Source organism: Pteronotus mesoamericanus, unplaced genomic scaffold, assembly GCF_021234165.1.
Source record: "Pteronotus mesoamericanus isolate MK-2021 breed Mesoamerican mustached bat unplaced genomic scaffold, CSHL_Meso_final scaffold_31, whole genome shotgun sequence".
In the NCBI taxonomy this organism is placed as follows: Eukaryota; Metazoa; Chordata; class Mammalia; order Chiroptera; family Mormoopidae; genus Pteronotus; species Pteronotus mesoamericanus.
In genome coordinates this window covers 5,203,648-5,222,845 of record NW_026555312.1, presented here as the reverse complement: position 1 = coordinate 5,222,845, position 19,198 = coordinate 5,203,648, and the positions used below count along the sequence as shown (strand labels likewise).

General features: G+C 35.5%; 1 protein-coding gene across 4 annotated transcripts in view; it reads left to right on the top strand.

Moving 5' to 3' along the window:
- Positions 1–19,198, top strand: part of EVI5 (ecotropic viral integration site 5) — a 220,943-nt gene that overhangs the window by 46,991 nt on the left and 154,754 nt on the right. For all 4 annotated transcript variants that reach the window (XM_054592137.1, XM_054592136.1, XM_054592134.1 and 1 more), the window contains exons 3-5: positions 16,347–16,536; positions 17,179–17,403; positions 18,211–18,285. In XM_054592137.1, coding sequence (XP_054448112.1) covers positions 16,347–16,536; positions 17,179–17,403; positions 18,211–18,285 — 490 coding nt within the window. The remainder of the gene's footprint in view (positions 1–16,346; positions 16,537–17,178; positions 17,404–18,210; positions 18,286–19,198) is intronic.

Below are 19,198 nucleotides of genomic sequence, written 5' to 3'. Positions count from 1 at the left end.
ATATCTACACAGGCTGAAAGTGAAAGGATGCAAAAAATTATTCCATGCAAAGGGACAGGAAAAAAAAGCTGGTGTAGCAATACTTGCATCAAACAAAATAGACTACAAAACCAAGGCTATAACAAGAGACAGAGAATGTTACTACATAATACTTAAGGCAGTAGTCCAGCAAGAGGATATAACCCTTGTAAACAAATAGGCACCCAACATAGGAGCACCTAAATATATAAGGAAATTCTTGGAGGACTTCAAGAAAGATATAAACAGCAACAGAGTCATCATAGGGGATTTTAACACCCCACTGCCAACAATGGATAGATCTTCCAAACAAAGAATTGATAGGGACACTGTTGCATTGAATGACATTCTAGATCAAATGGACTTCATTGATATATACAGAACCTTTCACCCCCAAAAAGCAAAATATATATTCTTTTCAAACACACGTGGAACATTTTCATAGATAGGCCATGTGGTAGGACACAAAACAAGTCTCAAAAAATTCAAGAAAATTGAAATCATATCAAACATCTTCTTGGATCACAATGGCTTGAAACTAGAAACCAACCTCAAGGAGAAACTCAAAAATATTCAAATAAATGGAGACTGAATAACATATTATGAAATAATAAATGGGTTAACAATGAGATCAAGGAAGAAATCAAAAAGTGTCTAGAAACAAATGAAAATGAACAAACAGCAACCCAGAACCTATGGGACACAGTGAAGGCAGTCCTAAGAGGAAATCTAATAACGATACAGGCCTACCGGAAGAAGATAGAAAAATCTTAAATAAACAGCCTAGCCCTACATCTACAAGAACTAGTGGAACAATAACAAACAAAGCCCAGAGTGAGTAGAAGGAAGGAAATAATTAAGATGAGAGCAGGATTAAATGATGCAGAGACTAAAATAACAATTCAAAGGATCAGTGAATCCAGGAGCTGGGTCTTTGAAAGACAAACAAAATTGACAAACCTCTAACCAGATGCATAAAAAAAAGAGAGGACCCAAGTAAATAAAATCAGAAATGAAAGAGAAGTTACAGCTGATACTGCAGAAATACAAAGGATTGTAAGAAATTACTATGAACAGCTATATGCCAAGAAATTGGACAACCTGGGTGAAAAGGACAAATTTCTAGAAACATAACATCTTCCAAAACTGAATGAAGAAGAAGCAGAAATCTGAATAGACCAATAACAACTAGTGAAATTGAAACTAATAAAAAAACTCCCCGTATACAAAAGCCCTGGAGCGGATGTCTTCACAGGTGAATGTTACCAAACATTTAAAGAAGAACTAACTCCTGTCTTTCTCAAACTTTTCCACACAATTCAAGAAGAGGGAATACTTTCAAACCTTTTATGAGGCCAGTATTATCCTAATTCCAAAATCAGGTAAAGACACAACAAAGAAAGAAAACTACAGACCAGTATCTCTGATGAACAGAGATGCTAAAATTAGATGCTCAACACAATATTGGCTCTGGATCCAGCAATACATTAAAAAAGATCATATACCATGATCAAGTAGGATTCATCCCAGGGATGCAAGTGTTGATGGGAGAGACCTGGTTCTTCTTGCTGATGCATGTAAAGAATATCACATCAGTGAATCTATTAGTGTGCAATCAGAGTTAGTGACCCATTCCCATGGAAGAAAACAGGTCTAGCTCAGATCAGGGGTTGGGAGTGGTGAAAGGCAGAGGTTCAGGGCAAAGCAGGGCGGCAAAAGTAAGAACAGCTGAAGGCCTGTGTGGCAAGCCCCTGGGAGGCCTGAGGCCGGGCAACCAGAGAGCTAAGAGCACGCAGAGCACCATGAGCACCCAGTGTGCCAAGAGAGCGAGTCTTTTGTTCTGAGGACTTATGTAGTTGGTGGAATGGGAGTAAAAATGTTACATATTGATTAATGGGTAAGTATGTTGTCAGCTTTCCTGGGGGGATGTAACTAACAAAACTTTTTGCTAGCCTGAATCCTTATCTAGCTCCAGACTCCATTTGATCATCTTATTGGGAAACAGATACAAGACAAGAGGTAGTTAATTAAAATTGGGGCAATTACCCAAAGTTATTTATGGCCTGCTTCTTTGGGCACTGTGGGCCCTCTCGCACATTCAAGGCCTTGGGATGAAAGCACAGTTTCAAGGCCTTCTTTCCCAGATAGTGGAAATGCTACATAGAATTTCAAGGACTTTACTCCTTCTTTGCTAACATAATGTTTCTTGTGATGTTGGAACACCTGGCAATATTATCGGACCAGGCTCAGGATGGCTGAGTTAGTGGGTGAAACATGCCTTCCTCCTCCTCCCTGCCTTGGTTCACTATGCATTCTATGTAGGTGATAAAAGATGTTTCCTGGCAACCAGGATGCTAGACTCTGGCCAGTAACAGCAGTGCACTCTCAAAGTTCTTCCTATGCTGTCTCCTGCCTTACAAGGATGGTACAAAATTCTTAAATCAATAAACGTAATTCACCACATAAACAAAATGAAGGAAAAAATCACATGATCATATCAGTAGATGCTGAAAAAGCATTTGATAAAACCCAACATCCAATTGTGATAAAAACACTCAGGAAAGTGGGAATAGAGGGAGCATACTTCAACATAATAAAGGCCATATACTAGAAACCTACAGCCAACATTATACTCAATGGGCAAAAACCTAAAGCTTTCCCCTTAAGATTAGTAACAAGACAAAGATGTCAGCATTCACCATTCTTTTCCAACCATGGTACTGGAAGTTCTAGCCACAGTGATCAGATAAGAAAAAGGAATAAAAGGGATTTAAACTGGAAAGGAGGAAATAAAACTCATTATTTGCATATGACATGATAGTGTACCTAAAAAACCCTATAGTCTCCACCAAAAAACTACTCAACCTAATAAGTGAATTGGGCAAATGGTGGGATACAAAATCAATATTCAGAAATTGATGGCATTTTTGTACACCAAGAATGAAATATCAGAAAGAGAAACTAGGAAAAAGATCCTATTTACTATAGGAACAAGAAAAATAAAGTACCTAGGATAAATTTAAGGAGGTAAAAGACATGTACTCAAAAAACATAGAATACTGAAGAAAGATATTAAGGAAGATTCAAATAAATGGAAGCATGGACCGTGTTCGTGGATTGGAAGAAACATAATTAAAATGTCCATACTGCCCAAAGCAATCTATAGTTTCAACACAATTCCTATTAAAATACCAATGGCATATTTCACAGAACTTGGACAAATATTTCAAAAATTTATATGGAACCAAAAAAGACCCCGAATAGCCTCAGCAATCTTGAGAAAGAAGAGCAAAGTAGGAGGGATCATAATACCTGTTATCAAACTATACTACAAAGCCACTGTAATCAGAACAGTCTGGAACTAGCATAAGCACAAACACATAGATCAATGGAGCAGAATAGAGAGCCCAGAAATAAGCCCATGTCTCTGTGGTTAATTAATATTTGACAAAGGGAGCATGAGCATACAGTGGAGTAAAAAGAGCATCTTGAATAAATCGTGTTGGTAGAAGTGGACTGGTACCTGCAAAAAAAAAAAAAAAAAGAAGAAGCTAGGTCACCAACTTACACCATACACCAGAATAAACTAAAAATGGATAAAAGACTTAAATATAAGTCATGACACCATAAAAGTCCTAGAGGAAAACCTTGGCAGTAAAATTTTAGATATTCCATGTAGCAATATTTTTGCCAATATATCTCTCAGGGCAAGAGAAATGCAAGAAAAAATAATCAATAGGACTATATCAAATTAAAAAGCTTCTGCACAGCTAAAGAAACCATTCTCAAAACAAAAAGGGAACAGGCTCTATGGGAGAACATATTAACCAGTGATACATCAGACAAGGGTTTGCTCTCCAAATTAAGAACTCATATCACTCAACACCAAAAGGCAAACAATCCAATTAAAAAATGGGCAAAGGATCTGAATAGGTACTTCCCCAAGGAGGACATACACAGGGTCCAGAGACACATGAAGAGATTTTCAACATCACTAACCATCAGAGAGATGCAAATTAAAACCACAATGAGATATCACCTCACACTGGTCAGAATGACTATCATTAATAAATCAACGAACAAGTGTTGTCAAAGATGTGGAGAAAAAGGAACCCTAGTGCACTGTTGGTGGGAATGCAGACTGGTGCAGCCACTGTGGCAAGCAGTATGGAATTTCTTCAAAAAACTAAGAATGGAATTGCTTTTTGACCCTGCAATTCTGCTGCTGGGAATATACCCTAAGAATCACAAGTCACCAATTCAGAATAACCTATTCACCCCTATATTCATAGCGGTACTATGTGCAAAAGCCAAGTGGTGGAAACATCCTAAGTGCCCATCAGTAAATGAGTGGATTGAAAAACTGTGCTACTTTTATGTAATGCAATACTATGTAGCAGAAAAAAAGGAAGGAATGCCTACCTTTTGCAACAGCATGGGTGGACCAGGAGAATAATATGCTAAATTAAATAAACCAGGTGGTGAAAGACAAATACCAAATGATCTCGCCTATAAAAGAAATCTAATAAACAAAATAAATTAACAAGCAAAATAGAGCCAGAGGCATGGAAACATGGAACAGATTGACATTAACCAGAGGGGCAGAGGGAGGGGGATAATGGTGGAAAGAAGGGGAATGTACTATTCAAAGAGCATGTATGACCTTTGGACATGATGGACAACAGTGTGGGGATTGACTGTGGGAGCAGGGTGGGGGGTGGGGTGGGTAGAGTAGGGCAAAGGAGGAAAAATTTGGACAACTGTAATAGAATAATAATAATAATTTTTTAAAAAAGACTGTCTCTCTCTCTCTCTCATTCTCCTTCCCTCTGCCCACCTCTTCTACTCTCCCCACACCTTCAGTTGAAACTCAGAATCTGTGGGGAAGGATTTTAGAGATGGGTGAATGTAGTTAATTTTTTTTTTTTTTTTTTTTTGGCCTTAGGAGAACAATCCTAGTGGAGAAAACATATCCCTCTGACTCTAGTTAAAAAAAATAATAATAATAATGGAGTGTTTGAGACCTTTCTTCCCAGCATATGTCATCCATTTTACTCAAATAAATTCTTTTGAGACACAACTACTATGACTTGTAACAGTGGAGATTTTTTTTTTAGTTTTATTCTTTCACCTCCTCAAATATAGATGAGTCTTTTGTTATATTACATAACTCTCTTTGATTCAGATGTATAAAAATGTCAATATTTTAGAAAATTAAAGTTTGAGAAAAATGAAAATACCTATTCTATAAAAACACCTTTTTCCCCCATAATTTTACTGCAGTTAACACTTTTGAAAAATAAGTGCATGTGACAGTCCAGAAAGATGTGAAGATACGGTTCAATGCAATGTCAAAGTTCTGTTTGATGAAGGTTAATAATTCATAGCCTTGAAGTTGAAATGGAACAGTTTATTGTGTTTCTTTTTCAAAATACAAAAATGTATTTTCAACTTTGGCTGAGATGAATTTAAGAAAGTATGGTTCAAGTGGACTAGCAGTGCATTTTAATTAAGAACGTGAATGTTGCTGATTTAAATTTTGAGTAAGCTATTGTTTGCATGATTTAAAAGTTTGGCATTGCAACCATGTTTGTTTCCTTTTACATTCTATTGTTTTTATCAGATTTTGCCTTTTAGCAGATTCGGGGGTTGAGATATGAGAATGAGGAAACGGAAAGCGTTTTTTAATTTGAAGTAAATGTATTTTTTAATTTATTTTATTTATTTTTAAACTTATAAATCATGTTTATTCTATTACAGTTGTCTCAGTTTTTCCCCCTTTACTCCCCTCCACCCATCCCCCCTCCCACTGCCCACTCCCATAGTCATTTCCCACTCTGCTGTCCATGTCCATGGGTCATTCATACTTGTTCTTTGTCTAGTCCCTTCCCCTTCTTTCCACCATTGTGCTCTTTCCCCATCCCCTCTGGTCACTTTCAGTCCACTCCATGTTTCCGTGCCTGTGGTTTATTTTGTTTGTTAGTCTATTTTGTTGAATAGAGTCCACTTATAGGTGAGATCCTATGGTATTTGTCTTTCATCAACTGGCTTATTTCACTTAGCTTAATATTCTCCATTTCCATCAATATTGTCACAGAAGGTAGGCGTTCCATCTCTCATTCTTTCTTTCTTTCTTAAATGTAGATTGATTTTATTTATTTTTTAAATGTCAAAGTTAATTATAAAATATTTAAAAAATTTAAAATCCTTATAAAGTCTCAGCAATTAAACCAACATGACACCAGCACACAATAATCAAGTAGATCAATGAAATATAATGAACATTCTAGAGACAACCGTATATATCTGCCTAACAATATATGATTAAGTTGATATTTCAAATCAATGGGTAAAATAAGGCTTATTCACAAATAAGATGCATGGACCACTACTACTTGAAATAAAACAAATATAGAGCCCTATTGCACATATTATACAAGAAATATTCAGGTGAGTTAAAAATCAATATGTAGAATCTAAGGAGTTTCAGAAGAAAATAGAACTAATATTTTTCATGACCCGAAGTAAAATATTCAAACCCAGAAGCTATAAATATTAACAATATGACTATATTAAACATTTAACTATATAGTAATATACATACAAAAAATGTTAAAGAACAAGGGATATAATAGAAAAGTATTTGTAACATCTAAAACATGGTTAATAGGTTTTTTTGTTTTTGTTTTTGTTTTGGGGAAAAAAGTTCTACAAACCTTTAATCAATAAATGGATAAAGAATACCAAAAAGTCATTTAAAGCTTTAAAAAAAAAACAGAAATAGGCAAAAAATATACTAAAACAGGTTTAGTTCAACAAATAGTGAAGGAACAATTAAAATAACATCATTGTCACAATCAGATTAATAAGTATTAAAAATATTGGTAATATCAAGTATTGGCAACTGTGAAAGGAACTGGGTATTCACAGAAACTTTTTCTTCATCTTAAAGCCGTCCCTTTAGCATATATAGCAGTGCTGGTTTGGTAGAGGTGTATTCTTTCAGCCTTCTTTTGTCAGGGAAACTCCTTATTTTGCCTTCCATTTTAATTGAGAGCCTTGCTGGGAGAGCAGCCTTGGTTGCAGGCCTTTGCTTTTCAAGACTTGGAGTATTTCTTGCCATTCCCTTCTGACTTGCAGTGTTTCTGTTGAGAAGTCAGATGCTAGCCCTATTGGGGCTCCCTTATATGTTGTTACCTTTCTCCCTTGCTTGCTTTAGGATTTTCTGTCTTTGATACTTGGCATTTTAATGACGTGTCTTGGAGAAGGCCTCTTTGGGTTCCTCTTGTAGGGGACCCTCTGTGCTTCCTGGACTTGTGTGACTTTTTCTCTCCTCCAGTTAGGGAAGTTTTCCATCATTACTTTTTCAAACAGGTTCTCTATCACTTCCTCATCCCCTTTACCTTTTGGTATCTGTATTACCCGGATATTATTATGTTTCAGGTTGTCCTGCATTTCCCTCAATGCCTCTTCATTCTTTTTGAGTCTTTTTTCATTTTCTTGCTCTTTCTGGGAGCTTTTTTCTAACTTGTCCTCTGGCTCACTGATTGAGTCCTCAGCTTCGTCTAGCCTGCTTTTGATTCCTTCTACTGTGTTCTTCAATTCAGAAATGGTATTCTTCATTTCCTCTTGTCTGTTATTGATAGTTTCTGTGTCCTTTTTCATGCTGATAGAGTTGGCAGAAAGTTCCTCATAGTTTCCCTGTAGTTTTTGGTAATTCTCTCTGAGCTGACTGAGCTCATTGAGCTTCCTTAGAACTGTTGTTTGGAACTCAGCATCTGATAGTTTACCTGCCTCTATTTCATTTAGTTCTCTTTCTGGGGATTGCTCCTTTCCCTTTGAGTGTGCTGTATTTCTTTGTCTTCCCATTATTTCTGAGACTCTTCTCTTTTGCTTCTGCTTCTTAAGTTGATCTGTCTTGATTTCCTGACTTTGTGGTGTGAACTTCTATGGTAGGAGACTGCTGTTTTTACTTTCTGGATCTGTCTCTGATGATATCAGATGTCATCCCTGTCTGACCTTAGGCAGCCTGTTCAAGACTTCCAGGAATCTACTGTTTGTGGCTGTCTCCTTCAGCTGTTAATCTAGTCACTCTGCACTCAGCAGGCCGCCTTAGACAGCTCAGGGTGGGGCAGAGTCCCTCCTGGGGGCGGGGTTATTGGGTCCTCTCATGCTGGTGCATTTGGGGGAAGAGTCCGCACTGGGATCCCGCCGGCTACTCTCTCCATTCTCTCCCCAAAGCCTCTGTCCCCAGACTCTCCTCAAGTGTTGCCAGACCTCTCTGTACCCGCTTTAGCCAGGGATCTACTGTCTGTGGCTGCACCTCGGCAATCAGCAGGCAGTTTAGACAGCACAGGGTGGGGTGGAATCCCACCTGGGGGCGGGGCTATTGGGTCCTTTGATGCTGGTGCTGCTCAGGGGGAGTGGTCTCTGCCTGAGCAAGATGGCTGCTGGTGCATGAGGGATGAGTCAGCACTGATCATGCCTGCTACTCTCTCAGTTCTCTCTTCAAAACCTTCTTCCCCAGTCTCTCCTCAGGTGTCTCTAGCCCACCCTGTCCCCGACCTTGCTGGAGACCAGGGTAAGTGGCTGCAACTAAAAATTTATGTGTTGGCCCTTTAAACAGTTCTTTGCATCTCCAGCTGCCTGTCTCTGACAGAGAGCAACCCTACCACTTTTCGCAGTTGGCTCTTTTCTGTGCACTTTTTGGGCTCTGGTGCTGTAGGCTGGAGATCCCCTCTTATGGTTTAGACCCCGCTCTCCTCAGGGGGATCCAACTGGCTGTTTCATTATCCTTCTGGTTCCACCGCCCCTGAGCACCCCGTCTGCCTTCTCAGGTCTGTACTACACTCCTTACCAGTTAGCTTATGCTAAAGCTGATTCTTCTGTCTCCGAGGTTACAAGGCTCCTCTCTCATTCTTGTTCAGTTGTTTGTTCCTGGTGATTTGTCCACAATTTAGTTGTAATTCCAGGTTGGTCCTGGGAGGAGGTCAGCATGACTTCTACTCACTCCTCCACCATCTTGATCCATCTTGTATTTTATTTTTTGATATGATGAACAGGAATGTTTGAAACATTAATTTATATCTTTGTACCTTTTATTTTGTTATGGTATACGGGAATGTTTGAAACTGTAATTTATGTATCTTTGTACTAGTCATGGTAGCCCCTAGCCATATGTGGCAGATCAGCACCTGAAATTTGACTGATCTTAATTGCAGTGTGCTCTGAGTGTAAAATAATACATCAGAGTTTGAAGAGTTGATTTAAAATAAAGACTATCTCATTAATTAAAAAATTTTCATTACATGTTAAAATGATATTTTGACTATATTTGATTAAATATTAAAGTTAATTGCACCTGTTTTTAATTTAAATGCTGCTACTAGAACATTTAAAATTATATAAGAGGTTTGTGTTATATTTCTGTTGGACAATACGCAATCTAAGTAATCTTTAATCTTAGTGTTTATAATTTTACCACCACAGTATTGGTACTTCAGTTTTCCTGAGGATACACTCTATTACATACCTGTGAACATAAGGAAGTTAAAAACAGATAATTTACAAGCCTCTGTGTTAAAAATTCATGTATTTTTAATCATAGGAGAGGCCTTTAGACCTTCACTCAAACACTGTATTTTTCTTTTCCCCAAAGATTATTTAAAATTTTTATCAATTGTCTGATTTCCTGAGTAATTTGATGATATAACTAAAAGAATTTATTTTACTACTCTTTTTGTTGCAACTAGCTTAGCCTCAGATCATCTTTTTTTTTTCTTTTTTAAATAAGAACAAGAAGTTAAGTATGCCCTGAATTGTCTGTCTGAAATGTCTGTGTAAAGTTATCTCTAAACCATCAGTTTCTGATCAGAATATTTGGAAGAGGGGGCTTATAGGTTGCATTTTTTTCACCTTCTCTACGATCTCATCTTAAAGAAACAAAACCAAAAGGAAAAACTGTAGTGCTTTCAGATTTGAGAGATCCCTTTCACTTAGTTACTTCTCTCATCAGTTTTCACCGAATTGTTTCCAGTGCTAGTTCCTAGTGCTTTCTTAATTCTCCTTACTTTCTGTCTGTTGCTCTGAGACACAACTTCGGGCTTGACGATGTTGATGTGAAAAGACTGTGACTCCTTTCTGACTCAGGCATGTATTTTGTTGCTACTGATTTGTCTTTCTTTGAGCTAGCCAGTTGCTATCTTTTTCCCAGCACATTCATATCCTGTGTCTTTGGTGTGATATTACAAGGGATGTTTGAACTCCATGTTTGAAAAGTTGCTCCCTCTGCAGTAAGTGCCAGAGTATTTAGCTTTCCAAGTGTTTTTCTCATATAGCAGTTTTCTTCCTTAGCTCTCTTAGATACTCCCTTAGCTCTTCATAAATTATCTTAGCAGTTGACACCTTACCAAATGGGATGTTAACCTGTCACTGTTTGTCCTTCTCTCTTAGTTCTGGTATCCATAGGAAAGCATTATGCTGAGTACAATAGGGTATTTAGAAAGTTTACTATCAAGTTTTCATAAATAATTGCCAAATTTTTATTTGTAACCTTCATTTCTCTTCTGAGCTTCAGGCTCATCTTTTCATCTCCTGTGCTTCTTATCTACATGGTTGTTCCACGACCACTTCAAACTCCAGATACCCAAAAGAGAACTCATTCTTTTTCCTCTTCCTCTTTGTATTTTTCAATCATAGTATTGTAGAAAGGGAGGCTTTTTCTTCGATATTTATCAAATACATGTTGCCACAAGCCAGTCTTTTTTTTCTTCATATGCCCATCATGAAGTGCACACTCTGCCATTTTCCTTATGTAGGGCCTCCCCTTGGGGAGGAGAATGTTCAGTTACCACTAGCAAAGATATGGTAAAGGTAATCTAAGGTAAGACCCAAACTACTGTGTGTGGTGGCATATTCCCTTGTCATCAGTTTAGTCTTTAGTCCTATCCCTCAGGGAACCAGAAATGTCTTCTCTCTGCCAAGTCTTCTAAGCTTCTGGAAGCAACCAATCCTAGACTTTATTCTTGATACTATTTGAAGTCCACCCAATAATTGCCTTTAGCATTCCCATCTCAGATAATGGGCGGCTGTACCCATTTAGAGTGTTATCCTTATAGCTGGAACTACTGTCACAGAAACTTGGAGTTGCTTAGTGAGGAGACTGAGGATTATGTATTCTGCAATTAACAGACCAGCCTCTGCTGTCTTACTTAGTATGGCAGTATTCTGAGAGGGTGAATAAATTTGGACTTATCAATTATTTGTAACGGTGGCAGGTAAGAAAGGGCCAGGAGACCACATAAACTTATGGGAATGCCTTTTATTATATCATAGACTATTCCTTCTGTGTCAGCATTTTTTCCTTTAATCTGGTACATTTCTTTTTGTATTAGTCATAAGGAAATTGTGATGAGGCAGGAAGGTAGGTTTATCATAATAAATCCATGCAAGTCAGTGAACACATGTGCTCTGGGAAGAGGAAAATAAGTTAAGTCTTGAATAAACTTATTAGCCCTCATTGCTAATAAACGGTAATGCTGCATTAACGTTTTCCCAGTTGCCAGGCTCAAATTTTTGGAGACTGTTAATTTTTTCAGGCAGTGTGCACACTCTACTACCATGTCGGAATATTTTAATTATTTTGAAACTAAGTGACAGTCTCTTTAGGAGTCTTCCTGATTTGTTTCATTACAGCTTTTAGCAATAAGGAATAAAAATACATGATTCTAACCATACATTCTATAAACTATACACTTCCTATATTAAAAAAACTGTATAGAGTTTATAGAATGTGTAATTATAAATACAAATATGTTTATTTATATTCTTAATGAATATGTGAATTCTTTTATGGCACACCATGACTGAGTAGCTCACTGGGGAGATATTTGTTGTATCAATTCAAGAATTAACATTTACTGGAAAATGTTCTAACTCTTTCAGACAGGACTTCATTATATATCTATATAACATTGAAAAAAATTTCCAAGTTTTTCTTTAGGAAATTCTAAAATTTGCTAGAATGACCAAAAATTTTAAAAAGAAGGAATGAAGTAATGTTTATACCGTTCTTCTTAACAAAATGTATACACTTACTATATTTAAGAAAAAAACACCAGTTCTTTTCAAAGTAGTAGTCCTGGTTTTCAGAAAGTTCTTAAAGACTTACAGTAATAAAAAGCAGTCATTTTTCACCTAATTCTCACTACCCTTGTGTCATTAGAGAAATATTTATTATAAATTTCTATAAACTTGATATGTAGTTTATAATCAGAAAAATGCACAATTCTTAAGTGTACAGTTTTAGTTTTGACAAATACCTATATACCTGTTTATAACCCATATGCCTATTAACATGTAGACAGTTTCTATCTTAGAGAATTCCCATCATCTGAGAAAATTCATTTGTGTCCTTTTTAGCAACCCTACTCCTGAAACCTGTTTTCAGATTTTTATTGCCATAGACCAGTGATTTTCAGCCTTTTACATCTCACGGCACGCATGAGCTAATTACTAAAACTCTGTGGCACACAAAAAAAATACATTCTTTGCTGATCTAATAAAAAATAGGTATAATTTTGATTCATCACATGGACGTCTGTCGTTGTGTTGGCTGTTGTCATTTTCTTATTTGACAGTCTAAGGGAAAAGAGGTCAGTGCCCCTAACTAATTAGTCAGGTATTGCATATTTTAAAAATTCTTGCAGCACACTGATTGGAAATTGCTGCCATAGACATATTTTGCCTTTGTTTAAAAAAAATAACAGCTTTATTGAGCTATAATTCATACACCACGCAATTCTCCCATTTAAAGTGTACAATTCAGTGGTATTTCATATATTCATAGTTGTTCAGCCATCACCACAAGCAATTTTAGAACATTTTCATACCCCCTAAAAGAAACTGTATCTATAAGCAGCCACTGCCATTCCCTCCTTGCTCCTTTTCACTCCCACTCAGTTCTCAGAAACAACTAATCTATTTTCTGTGTTCTAGATATTTAATATAATTGAACTAACATAACATGTTTCTTGTTGTGACTGCCTTCTTCCACTTAGCATAATATTTCAAGGTTCATCTGTGTTATAGCATGTATCAGTATTTAATTTCTTTTTATGACTGCACAATATTTCATTCTATGGGTTTACCAGTGTTTTTCATCCATTCAGTAGTTGATGGATATTTGGGTAGTTTCCACCTTTTGGCTATTATGAATAATGGTGCCATGAATCTCTGTTGTGTAGATTTTAATTTCTCTTGGCTATATACTCAGAAATGGAATTGCTGGTTCATAGGGTAATTCTGTATTTGACCATATAAGAAATTGCCAGACTGTTTTCTGAAGTGGTTTTACCATTTCACATTCCCGTCAGCAGTGTCTGAGGGTTTGTATGTCTCCCTGTTATCACCCGTACTTATTATTTGTCTTTGATTATAGCCATCCTAGTGGTTGTGAAGTGGTGGCTCACTACAGTTTTGAATTGCATTTTCCTAATGACTAATCATGTTGAGTATCTTTTTATATGCTTATTGCCACTTGTATATCTTCTTTGGAGAAATGCCTGTTCTGATTCTTTACCCATTTTTAAATTGAGTTGTCTTTTTATTATTGAGTTGTAAGAGTTCTTTATACATTCTAGATGCAAGTCTTATATGTGTTGTAAGACTTACGGGTTTGGTCCCTGGTTGGCCTCCGTACAAGAGGCAACCACTGGATGTTTCTCTCTCACATCTGTGTTTCTCTCCCTTTCTTCCTCCCTTCGTTTCTCAATAAAATGAAATGGGTTTTTTAAATATGGGGGTTTTCATTTTATTTCTCAAATAAGTAAAATATTTGGGGAAAAAAGAGCTCTTCATATATTCTGGGTACCAATCTTGTCATATATATATATGTGTGTGTATGTGTGTGTATAGGTGTGTATATATATATATATTATATATATTATATAAAATATATTTTTTCAGTCTGTGGCTCACCTTTTTATTTTCTTAGTGGTATCTTTTGAAGGACAGAGTATTTTAAGTTCAAAGTCCATTTTTTCCCTTTAATCTTCACCCAAGGATGTGTTTATTGATTTTAGAGAGAGAGAGGAAGAGAGAGAGAGAGAAACATCAATTTGAGAAAGAAACATTGATCACTTGCCTTCTGTATGTGCCCTGATTGGGGATTGAACTTGCAACCTAGCTACATGCCCTGACTGGGATTGAAACCCAGAACCTTTCAGTGTCTGTGAGAATGCTCCAGTCAACTGAGTTACCTAGTCAGGGCTGAAGTCCAATTAATTTTTAAACAATTTCTTTCTTTTTTGGTTAGTATTTCCTTTTGTCCCATTAAAAAATTTTGTCTTCTCAAAATATGAAGACTTTTTCTTGCTTTTTTCAAGGACTTTTATAGTTTTTGTTTTTATATACAGTCATATTACCCATTTTGAGTCATTTATGTCTAAGTGACACAAATGAGTTAAGGCAGGGAGAATATCTTTAATGTGATGTCTTGGAATGTTTCATTTGTAAATATTTCTCATGGTTTTGTATATGTCTATATGTTATTTCAGTTTCCTCTGAAGGTGAATTGCTTAACCCTTTTCTCTAATCCACACGTGATTTTCACTTGGGATTTCTTGTTTATCCTGAGAGTTGTAATTTGGCAATCTGAGACCTTTCTGACTCCCTAAAAGCCTTCTCTTTAAGTACCTTTACATTTATGTAGGCCCATTTTATCTCAAACTTAGGTTTAGATTAAGAAATATCATTATATTCTTTTAAACTGAATGTCTCTGTATTAATGGAATTGATACAGTTTAGTTATTTGACATATAGCAAGATTTCACTAAATAAATGAAATGAAGACCTTGGGTTCAGGTTATTTTACTACAGTTTCTCTATTCCATTTGGAATTCTTAGGGTTTAGAATTATATATAAAATTACTTATATTTAAATTATTGTTGCTGTGAAAATGTATCAAAGCACCCCAGGAATAAGGATAATAGTTGTTTAATTCATATTATTGTTATTGAATATGACGTATCTTGAATTTGGAGGTTTTTTAAATATGGGGGTTTTCATTTTATTTCAATTCAGTTAATATTTTATGTACTTTACACTGAGCTAAATGCTTTTAGGGACATAAAGATGAGTAAGATACAAATCTCTCTTGCAAAGGATATTTCTTTGTGTAATCTGCTAAATAGTGTTGGACCCAAATTCTTTTTTTCTGTTCTATTTTTTAATATAGCATAAATAAGTATAGTGTTTCTTGTACCCTACACACGTCACTTTCTGAAGGACTTACTGGAAGTGAGTAGGAGCCATGAGCAATACACAAATAGATGTTTTAGAGCCCTTATTTTGAATGACAAACAATTTACATATTTATAATGATAGAGCCACATTTTCCAGTGTTTTTTTATAGTTTGTGTATATGTGAAAGAAATAATGGATTTGATATTGTGGTGAGTCATGGAATGGATCTCTAAATTATCTTCTCCCATCTTTGTACAGATAAGAAAGAGACCAAAAACGGGGTTGCAAAGTCAAAGGCCAGCAGGGAGAGGTCTCAGTTTAACAGTGCAAGCCCATTGATAAATTATAGCTGTTAGTGGGAATGAGTTTTGGGAGACCGAGTGGATTTTAGCTCCTACTCACTACATACACGCTATTGTTCTGTGCAGGAATATGGGCCCAGTTTCGCCCTATCTTATTTTACAAGAGAACCCAGAATTATAAATAAATACAAGTATATGTGTATATAAGGAAGTAAATTAAATCTTCCAATTTTAGTATTAGTATTGATCAGTTTTTTATACAAACACTGCATGGGCCAAACAAAACACTTTTTGTTTTAGGCAGATTTGTTATGCATAGGTGAAGCAAAATTTAAACAAAAGAGAAGGGATTTGGTTAATTTGTGTGGCTTTCCTTACTTTTTAAGCTCTGGACAAATTGTAAATATAATGGGATTAGTTCTTCAATAGAATTTGTTACAACTCTTCCAAGTACAAGTAATTTCTTTTTTTCCTGAAGCCCTCCCAACCACTTGTCTCATCAGATTTCTCCCAATTTGAATTTTCAGTGGAGATAAAGGGAAATTATGATGGGACTAATGAGACTAAAATATTTAACATAATTTACTATTTCAGATTTTGAAAGTACTATGCTTAGATAGAGAATACAGCAGTGATTTTGTAGATGCCAGCCAAATATTATTGAAATTATGCATATTTTAAAACTCAGGCTAAATTGCTGTAGCAAAGCTCTAATTATTGTCATTACTTCATTTAGTATCACTGTGAGATTAGATCTTGAGCAATTTTTAATTATGTTTTAGGTTGTTAGAGACGGATAGTAAGTCTTTAAAATCTGTAAATGGGTCAAGAAGAAACAGTGGCTCCTCCCTTGTATCAAGTTCATCAGCCTCCAGCAACCTCAGCCACCTTGAAGAAGATTCTTGGATACTTTGGGGAAGAATTGTTAATGAATGGGAAGATGTACGCAAAAAGAAGGAAAAGCAAGTTAAGGTATTCATATTCTTTGCAGAAGTTCTTCCCCTTATCCTAGAGGGTATTGGGCATGGATTGGTAGTGGATTAAAAATCAGATTCAAGTACTTTCCAACTACTATAATAAAGAAGTGTCCTTTATACATTTTCATTTATTTGTGTCCATAGAGGTTTTGATTTGTATATATCAGTTGTTATAGAGGTGTAATTGTAGAAATACATAGGTAAAAATTATTTTAGAAATTAAGTTCTATCATTTTATAGATTCAGAAATGAAGTTGTGACATGCTACATCCTTGAATTATCAGTATTTTACCTTTTTTTTTGCCTGATAACAGCCCTTTGTAAGTTGATGATTACTGTACTGCCATTCACAGCTCTGCAGATTATCAAGTCCCTAGTGCCTTTAGAGGGCATACTTTGAGTGAGATTTCAAGAATTTGTCTGCAATATTGTAGCCCTTCCTCTCCTGACCAGAACAGGATGCATCAAGGGCCAAATCTTAGCCTTGGTTAAAATGTTCCCTAGTTTATATAAGTAGCATTGTGAATTATAAATTTGATAAAGTCTTCCACTCCACTCCAACCCCCAGTTAAGTCTTCTTTGGCTTTCAAGGTAGGGAAACTTAATTCATTTTGTAAAATTTTACTTTTATTTTTAGGAACTTGTTCGTAAAGGGATACCCCACCATTTTAGAGCAATAGTTTGGCAACTTTTATGCAGTGCACAAAGCATGCCGATTAAGGATCAGTATTCAGAACTCCTGAAGATGACTTCGCCTTGTGAAAAATTGATCCGAAGGGACATTGCTAGAACTTATCCTGAACACAATTTTTTTAAGGAAAAAGATAGCCTTGGACAGGAGGTTTTATTTAATGTAATGAAGGTAAGTTTTATTTATTTACTTTTTGAAATGAAGTGAACTCTCAGAAGGTTGAAATTATGTAATTTCCACAATGAAGCATGCACTCTCACCTCAATAATCGGTTGCTTTGGCAATAAATTTGGCTTTAGCATAATTTTTGCTTTAATTCTGATGCTATGTTACTATCTAGAGAGCTTATTAGAAGATTTATTACATTGCTTGGTGTTAGTTGGCCAAAATCAAATAACATAGTAATCACTATACATTGAGAGATCCTGTATAAAAATGAATACTTCACTTTCTATGAATTTCACAGTCTGGGAGCAGATTTTTCTACTTGTTATGGTGAGTTTTGTTAAGAGCTCTTAGCCCTTGAAAGTGTGTACAACCGTAATTTTTCCTTCAATATTTCCTTTTCCCTTTCTGTAGTTTCTTTACCTTCTAGTTACCTCTGTGAAATAATTGATTTCTTGTTAAACCATTTCATTTTTGCCAGTGCTTTCTTTATATTAACCTATTCTGGTTTTATCTTTATCAGATATACATTTTGAATGATTTTTAAGCTCTGTTAGTTTCTCAAGTACAAATTTCTTTCTTTTTTTTGTTCTTAAGAGCTATTAATTTCTAATTGGGAAATTGTCACAAGAGAATTTTATGTAATAAATCTTTTGCTTTTTAAATATTTCTAGGATAACATCTACAGCAAGCAAGAACTTTTCTAAAATAATACATGGTCTTTAATTTACTTGTTTCATTATCTTTAGGTTTTTAGAGAGAGAAGGTATAATATATCATGTGCATTTTGAAAAGTATTTTTTTACTTTTTAGGCATATTCTTTAGTGGATCGTGAGGTTGGTTACTGTCAAGGAAGTGCATTTATAGTTGGATTGTTGCTTATGCAGGTAAGTTAGTACAAGTGTTAAATGTTCAATTAAATTCCTTATTAAAGTTGGATTGGAAAGTTTAAAAAGCATCCTTATTTTTATTAAGTGTAAGTTGATACTGGGTATTTTTCTCTAGGCATAATTTAACTAGGAATAGTTAGTTTGCACTTTAAAGGATTACTAAAAGTGTTGAAAATAACATACAATTATATCCTGCCACTAAATGAAATTTCAGCTTTTTGATATTTACGTTTGGACCACAGTACTTACTCAAGCCTGTATCTACTTTTAAATCTTAACTTACATGTCAATATTTAAGGAGAAGTAATCTTTTTTTAACCAAGGAGGAAATGATTAAAGTGTTGGTATGAAGTCTTATGTTGTACCATGTCTTTAGAAATTATATTTGAAATTTGTTTGTCATGTAGCTGAGGGCTTGTTATAGGCTCTAAAATGTGGTACTCAGTCACCCCAGGGTTATAATATATATTTCCATTGACAGTGACTGATTTTGCAGTGAGTTATGGATGGGATGTTTTCAGTAGTCAGTCAGCTTTGAAGGGATATGCCATAGAGCATTATCTCTTCAGTCTTGTTAAAAAAAAAATTTCTTTTAAAAGTCCATCATACTCTGTACCTAGTTTCAGATTAAAATATGGTCTGAAAAGAAACCTTGGAAATAATTTGATTTGAATTATGTAGGCTTTTTCATCTTAGTTCTACAATGAGTTTTATAAACTTGGGTTAGATTATTTAACCTCTCTCTGGCTTTAATTGGGTAATATTGTCTATTTTCAGATTGTGAAGGCTATATGAGATAATACATGTAAAAGCCTAGCATGGTGTTTGGCATGCAGTAGACAGGCAATAAAAGTTTAGTAACTTCCCAAGGTCACATATCGTGGTAGATAAAAGCAGAGTAGGAATCAGG